Source organism: Rhincodon typus, chromosome 23, assembly GCF_021869965.1.
Source record: "Rhincodon typus isolate 14 chromosome 23, sRhiTyp1.1, whole genome shotgun sequence".
Classification (NCBI taxonomy): Eukaryota; Metazoa; Chordata; class Chondrichthyes; order Orectolobiformes; family Rhincodontidae; genus Rhincodon; species Rhincodon typus.
In genome coordinates, this window is record NC_063354.1 from 730,478 (window position 1) to 738,341 (window position 7,864).

Sequence of the window (7,864 nt, forward strand, 5' to 3'; positions counted from 1 at the left end):
GGGGGGCATAGTCTGAAAACTGGGGCATAGTCTGATAACTGGGGGCATAGTCTAGGATCAGTTGTTAATTTTAAATCTGAGATTGATAAATTTCTGTTAAGCAAAGGTGTTAAGAGAAATGAGCCAACAGCAGGTGGATGGAACAAAAACAAAGTTGCTGGAAAAGCTCAGCAGGCCTGGCAGCATCTGTGAAGGAAAAAACAGAGTTAATGTTTCGGGTCCGGTGACCCTTCCTCAGAGTAGTTCCTCAATTCTGAGGAAGAGTCACCGGACCTGAAACGTTAACTCTGTTTTTCCCTTCACAGATGCTGCTGAGCTTTTCCAGCAACTTTGTTGTTGTTCCTGATTTACAGCAACAGCAGTTCTTTTGGTTTTTATTTAGGAGGTGGATGGAGTTAGGCCACAGATTAAACATGATTGCATTGAACGACAGAACAGAGTTGAGAGGTTGAATGGCTCTTTATGTTCCTATGGACTCCCGTACAGAATAGTTGCGCTGAATGCCCTATTTCTGTGTTGTATATTCAATGTAATATTTTTTAACCCTCTGAGCTCCTTGATTAGATTCCAGTATAACTCACTCCTGGTATCTGTTATTTCTACATATCAACTCCTAGAACCCCCAGTTAGACTCTAGTCTGTAACTCACTACCCCAACATCAGCTGTGTTATTTATAAAGCACTGTACAATTGATGATCAGGAGTTTTTTTTAGATGGGTTAATAAACTGCAGAATATTTTGTTCACAGACATTTCCCACCAATTGAACATTTCTGTGTCACATTTCACTGTTAAAACAGCCTGATTTCAGTCCAGAGGGAGTACTGAAGTCTAGGACTGATGGTGTAGGGTGTGACATCAGGTCAAACTATAATTTCTGGCTGATCTTTGGGAATCTGAAATGGCCACATGAAAACACTATAAATCTTAGAATTTTTCTAATGAGCCAAAACATGGAGCAGGAAGAGAGGAATTTATACCTTAGTATCTAAAGCTAGCTGCTGGGTGAGAGCATTGACACTCTCCAAATGATGAAGGTAGGCTTGTGTGTGTGTGTGTGTGTGTGTGTGCGTGTGTGTGTGCGTGTGCGTGTGTGTGTGTGTGTGCGTGTGTGTGTGCGTGTGTGCGCGTGTGTGTGCATGCGTGTGTGCGTGTGTGTGTGCGTGTGTGCATGCGTGTGTGCGTGTGCGTGTGTGTGCGTGTGTCTGTGTGTCTGTGTGGTGGGGAGGGGGTGGGGGGTTGGTTCTTATCTGTGTCCGTAACCACAGCCTTCCCACACCATTTTCCCCAGGATAAGGAGCTGCAGCTGGGGACAATATACAATATACAGAGGAGGTGGTGGAGGCTGGTATAATTAGAACATTTAAAAGGCATCTGGATGGGTACATGAATAGGAAGATTTTAGAGGGATATGGGCCAAATGCTGGCAAATGGGACTTTTCATACCCTAGTCTATAGACACTGATTACAACTGAAGATTCAGTCAGACAGCCCAATATCTGATCATTGCTTATCTACTCAGTTATCAGTTCTCTGCTGCTGCTTCCTGCCCTTATCTGCCATTACTTTATTAAGAGTCAGCCAGGTTGTTGCAGGACTATAATCACTGTCAGGTCAGCCTGGAAAGGAAGAACACAGCAGGCCAGGCAGCATCTGGAGGAAAGGAGCAGTCAACATTTCAGGTATTACCCTTTTTCAGAGTCTTCAAGAAGGGTCATACCCCAAACATTGACTGCTCCTTTCCTCCAGATGCTCCCTACCTTGCTGTGTTCTTTCAGCCTCCTGTTTGTCCACCTTGGATTGCAGTATCTGCAGTTTTGTTTTTGTCTCTAGCCTGGAAAGGAAGTCAAGTATTTTTTGCCTGAAAAGAATGAGGAAATTTCCAGGATTCATATAACAATCCAATGGCTTCATGGTCGCTTTTACTGAGACCAGTCTTTGTAAAATGGATTTCAATTCTCCAACTTCCAGACATTCGATATTAGAGTAATCAGTCCCCAGTTTCCGGCCAATGTACCAGGAATAGAAAAGTGTAATTAAGACTGTGAACAATACACAGCAATCAAACAGGCTGCACCTTTGACAGTTCTCCACAACATCACGTTCTCATTTCACAGCTGGGTGACGGAATTAACGCAGTAAATTAGATGGGGAAAGGCTCTGGTGAATTTTATGTGAAATGGCCAGATTGATGAGAGCCTTTAACTGACATTTGCCCAACTGGGAGCGTGTTTTATCATGGATGAGGATTGGTTATTCAAAAGCTTGTCAGGCTGTGGTTCAGTGTTATTTCTCTGAGTTGGAAGGTCATGGCCACAAGTTCCATCCAGAGATTTGAGTGGTGAATCCAGGCTGAAACTTGTACTGAGGGAGAGCAGCACTGTCAGAGGTGCTGCTCTTTCAATGAGACATTAAGCTGACGTCTGATCGTTCCTTTCAGGTGTAATAAATCCATGTCCATTATTTGAAGAGGGGCAGAGGGCTACAGCATGGTATATTGGATAATATTTGATCACTTAACTGACATCACAGAAAACAGAATATCTGCTTATCATTACAGTGTTGTTTCTGGGAGCTTGCTGTTTGCAAATTGGCTGCTACATTTCTGACATTATAACAGTCACAACAATCCAGAAACTATTTCACTAACTGTAAAACACTTTATCGTTTGACATATATTGCATTCTGAACAGATGGATTGATTACCTGAGTGACCAATAGTGGTGGAGAGGGAATGTTGCCTCAGCAATGGGCCAATAGATAAACATTTAACATTTTCAGGGTATTACATCCTTGTTTGGGTCTGACCGATGGCTTAAAAAGTAATTCCCGCTCTGCATGTGGGATTTTTGTTTTAACCAGATGAGCAACAAACGGTCTAACAGCTTCCGCCGTGCTATCCATTTGGGAAATCGCCGTCTCCGTGCCAACTCAGTCCTTGAAGAAACCGGCCTCACGATATCTCAGCGATTTATCCGACACATCGCCTACGAGACCCTGCCCCGGGAACTAGACCGCAAGTGGTACTATGACAGCTACACATGCTGCCCCCCACCCTGGTTTATGATCACTGTTACCCTTCTGCAGGTCAGTAGTCAATGCTTCGAGAAATCAGTGACAGCCTTTTAACCACATATCGTCACCACCAGTATTCACCTTCATAGCACAGTGTAACTGTGTCCCAGCCTCCACTCGATCCCTCTGAAACCCTCATCAATACCCTTGTTACCTCCAGACTCAACAATTCCAATTATCCAAGGCCAGTTTCTCATCTTGCACCTTCTGCCAACTTGGTGCCCATACCCTTGCTCGGACGATGTCCTGTTCACCCATTACCCCTTTGCTCACTGACCTACATGGGCTCCCAATCCAGCAATGCTTTGGATTTGAAAGTTTATGCTTGTCTTCAAATCCTTCAGTAGCTTCTCTCCCTCCTTCTCTCTGTAATCCCCTCCAGCACTATAACCTACCAAGATCTCTGCACTTCTCCAATTCTGGAGAATTTTCAAACTTTTCAAAGCTTTTCAAACTTTCCAATTTTCCTCTCTTCATTTTTGGTGGCTGCACCTTCAGGTGGCACAGTCATAATGTCACTGATTAGTAATCCAGAGGACCCAGGCTATTGCTCTGGGGTCATGGGTTCAAACCCCACAGCAGCTCATGGATTTAAAACTGGTCTGATGGTGGCTATTAAACTCACTTTAAAAACCCATCTGGTTAATTAATGTCTTTTTAGGGAGGGAAATCTGCTGTCCTTACCCAACCCGGCCTACATGTGACTCCAGACCCACAGCAATGTGGCTGACCCTTAAAAGGTCTAGTGAGGTACTCAATTGTATTAAACCAGAACAAAGTCCAATAAAAGGCATGAAACCAGATGGGGCACCTGAAATGATAATGTCAAACCCTGTGACCCTGCGAAGTTCTCTATATTAACATCATGGACAATGTCCCAGAGGCCACCATCATCCCTGGGTATGTCCTGTGCCACAGTAGGGCTGATACTGTGGTATGATGTATCACAGTAATGAGAGAGGTGCCTTGGAAGTCCTCAACATTGACATTGAGCACCATAATGTCTCATGGTATCAGTTCAAATGTGCAAACAAACTAATTGCCATTTGCCTCCTACTGCACACCCCTTGGCTGATGGACCAGTACTCCTGCATGGTGAAGACCACTTGGAGGAAGCACAGAGGGTGGCAAAGGCTTAGAATGCATTCGGGGTGGGACACTTCAATGGGTCTGTGGTGCAGAATCAACAAGAGGGGAAAGCATGCTTGACCTTGTCCTCACCAATCTGCCTGCTACAGATGCATTTGTTCAGTATTGGGTAAGAATGACCAGTGCACAGTCCTTGTGGAGACAATGTTCCAGTTTCACATTGAGGATATCCTGCACTGTGTTGTGTGGCACTATCACTGTTCTAAATGAGACAAACTGATCTAGCAACTCAAACCTGGGCATCCATATAGCTCTGTGAGCTGTCAACAGGTGAACTGTATCAGCTATAAGCCGTAACTTCACGGTCCAGTATATTCCCCACTGAACCATTACCATCAAGCCAAGGGATCAACCCTGGTTCAATGGAGAGTGCAAGAGGGCATGCCAGGAGCAGCACCAGGCATATCTGAAGGTGAGGTGTCAACCTGGTGAAGCCACCAAACAGGACAACTTGCATTTGGAAATTCTGCAGCCATATTCTGCAGTTGTTCCAACAATACTCAAGAAACCCAATACCAAAGCAGCCCATTTTGCCCATTTGATTTGATCTCTGCCACCACCTTCAAAACTCACTCCCTCTCCCACCAGTGCACAGTGTCGATACTGTGTGCAATTGCCAAGATTCACTGCAGTAACTCACCATGAAGGCAACACCTTCCAAACATGTGACCTCTACCATTCAGAAGGACAAGGGCAGCAGGTACATGGGAACACCACGCCCTGTAAGTTTCCCTCCAAGCCACTCCCCATCCTAACTGGGAAATATATCGCCGTTCCTTCACTGTCACTGGGTCAAGATCCTGAAATTCCCTCCCACGGGGCATTGTGGGAGATCATGGGCACAAGTCCCACCCCAAAGGCTTGAGCAGAGAATCCAGGCCGAGACTTGTACTGAGGAAGTGCCGCACTGTCAGAGGTGCTGCTCTTTGGATGAGATACCCCGGTGGTTCAAGAGGTCCACCAACTTCTTGAGGGCAGTTCAGGATGGGCACTAAATTTGGCCTAGCCAGCAACGCCCAATGTGTGAATACTTTTGTGAAAAAGGTGAAGTGTGAGCAGATGGTAATGCAGCATCTCTGATCTGCTCTGTATTCGACAGATTGCCATCTTTGTCTATTATGGGTTGGCCCTGGAGAAGTGGGTCCTCCAGATCACACACCCTTCATATCTGAACAACCCACTAGTCTACCATCCACAGCTCCGCAGGCAAGTCTGGCGCTACCTCAGCTACATCTTCATGCATGTCGGGTGAGTAGCTGTTCCAGACTGACTGACTGCTTCTCTCACATCATCTGTGTACCCCATGTGGAGTGAGTGCAGGAATGGGAATGATTACAATGGTAATTACAGCACAGACAGGGAGTGGGGACACCAGTCCTCTGATTACCCAATTCATCTCCTTCCCTCTCCTCTTAACCACATAGCCCAAAAAATACTTTCTTTTTAAATATTCATCCATTTCCTTTTTGAATGTTGCCAGTGCTCTCAGACAGGGCATCTTGCAGTGTAGAAATATTTCCCCACAACCTTCCATTTTTTGCCAATTATTTCCAATCTGCGTTAATCTAGTTACCAACCACCTTCATCCAGTGAAATCAGTATCTCCTCCTTTACTTGACCAAATTTTCCCATAACCTTCTCTGCTGTAATGAAAACAATTCCAGCTTCTCCAGCCTCTCCACGTTACTGGAACCATTGCTCAGCATGACCATTCTAACAAATTCTCTCACTGGATATATCTGCAAGCAGTGATGGGGGTTGAGGGGTCTCATTAGCATCCTGTGGAATTGGGTCAGTTCCTCATCATCGCTCTAAGAGGTAAAGCCTCTGTTGAAGAGAGCAATGTGACTGTGACTGTGCAAGTTCTTTATTCCAGAGTCGAGCACCTGGGCTTCAATGTGGTGCTGCAGCTGCTGGTTGGAGTTCCTCTCGAAATGGTGCATGGTGCTCTCCGCATTAGCTTCATCTACCTCGCTGGCATACTTGCAGGTAATGGTCCAAGGAAAGCCACATCCCAGGATCACCCAGAGTCCTGAAAGTGTTTGATGAATTGTCCCTAATGTAGTTCCTCATTTCAAAGTGGCTGAGTTTATGACTAATTTGTGTGCACAGCAAATTCCCACAAATAGCATCAAGATAACATTTTAAAACCACCTTTCATGGTACAGAACTTGGGGGTATTACTGAAAAAGGTACATTTTGTTGAATGTTGTGCTCATCAGGACAATTTTCAAGAATACCAAGGAAAACAACATTTTATACCCTATGAGAGTGCCGATAGGTTGGCAAGTGGACTCTGGTCATGGTGTTGCCAGGGAGAATATATCAGTTAGGTGATGAGTGACAGTTAACTGACAACCTTTGTCTAAATTGGGTTGACTGATTGGCCAAGGCTTTGCCCTGAGAAATGTACAACAGAGTGGCTCTCACCTAGCTCCTGGCTGTAGTAGACTCGGAGCCTGGACTCTTGGTGGTGGTGGTAGGTCCAGAGCAGTGAATCCTGGCTGCTGTAGGCCTGGAGCAGGGATTCTTTGCTGCAGTAGGCCCAGAGCAGTGACTCTTAGTTGTGGTAGGCCCAGAGCCATGACTCCTGGCTGTGGTAGGCCTGGAGCAGGGGACCCCTGGCTGTGGTAGGCCCGGAGCAAGAACTCCTGGCTGTGGTAGGCCTGGAGCAGGGATACCTGGCTGTGGTAGGCCCGGAGTACGGACTCTTTGCTGCAATAGGCCCAGAGCAGTGACTCTTAGCTGTGGTAGGCCCGGACCGGGGACTCCTGGCTGCGGTAGGCCCCAAGCGAGGACTCCTGGCTGTGGTAGGCCTGGAGCAGGGACACCTGGCAGCTGCAGGCTCGGAGCAGGGTCTCCTGGCAGTGGTAGGCACAAAGCAAGAACTCCTGACTGCAGCAGGGACCCCTGGCTGTGGTAGGCCCGGAGCAGGGAAACCTAGCTGCAGCAGGCCTGGAGCAGTGACTCCTGGCTGTGGTAGGCCCGGAGTGGGGACTCCTGGATGTGGTAGGCCCGGAGCAAGGAACCCTGGCTGTGGTAGGCCTGGAGCAGGGACACCTGGCTGTAGCAGGCCTGGAGCGGGGTCCCCTGGCTGTGGTAGGCCTGGAGCAGGGACACCTGGCTGTGGTAGGCCTGGAGCAGGGACTCCTGGCTGTGGTAGGCGCAGAGCGAGAACTCCTGGCTGCAGCAGGCCTGGAAGCGGGGACCCCTGGCTGTGGTAGGCTCAGGGCATGGACTCCTGGCTATGGTAGGCCCGGAGTAGGGACTCTTTGCTGAAATAGGCCCAGAGCAGTGACTCTTAGCTGTGGTAGGCCCAAAGCCATGACTCCTGGCTGTCGTAGGCCCGGAGCGGGGATTCCTGGCTGCGGTAGGCCCCAAGCGAGGACTCCTGGCTGTGGTAGGCCCAGAGTAAAAACTCCTGGCAGCAGCAGGCTCAGAGCAGGGACTCCTGGCAGTGGTAGGCACAAAGCAAGAACTCCTGACTGCAGCAGGCCTGGAGCGGGGACCCATGGCTGTGGTAGGCCCGGAGCAGTGACACCTAGCTGCAGCAGGCCCGGAGCAATGACTCCTGGCTGTGGTAGGCCCGGAGTTGGGACTCCTGGCTGTGGTAGGCCCGGAGCAAGGACTCCTGGCTGTG

At 48.0% G+C, this 7,864-nt stretch overlaps 1 protein-coding gene across 1 annotated transcript in view; it reads left to right on the forward strand.

Annotated features, from left to right (window-relative positions):
- rhbdl3 (rhomboid, veinlet-like 3 (Drosophila)) overlaps window positions 1-7,864 on the forward strand; it is a 368,344-nt gene that overhangs the window by 1,912 nt on the left and 358,568 nt on the right. Inside the window, exons 2-4 of the mRNA XM_020518254.2 lie at window positions 2,863-3,087; window positions 5,324-5,472; window positions 6,101-6,213. Of these exons, the coding sequence (XP_020373843.1) occupies window positions 2,863-3,087; window positions 5,324-5,472; window positions 6,101-6,213 (487 nt within the window). The remainder of the gene's footprint in view (window positions 1-2,862; window positions 3,088-5,323; window positions 5,473-6,100; window positions 6,214-7,864) is intronic.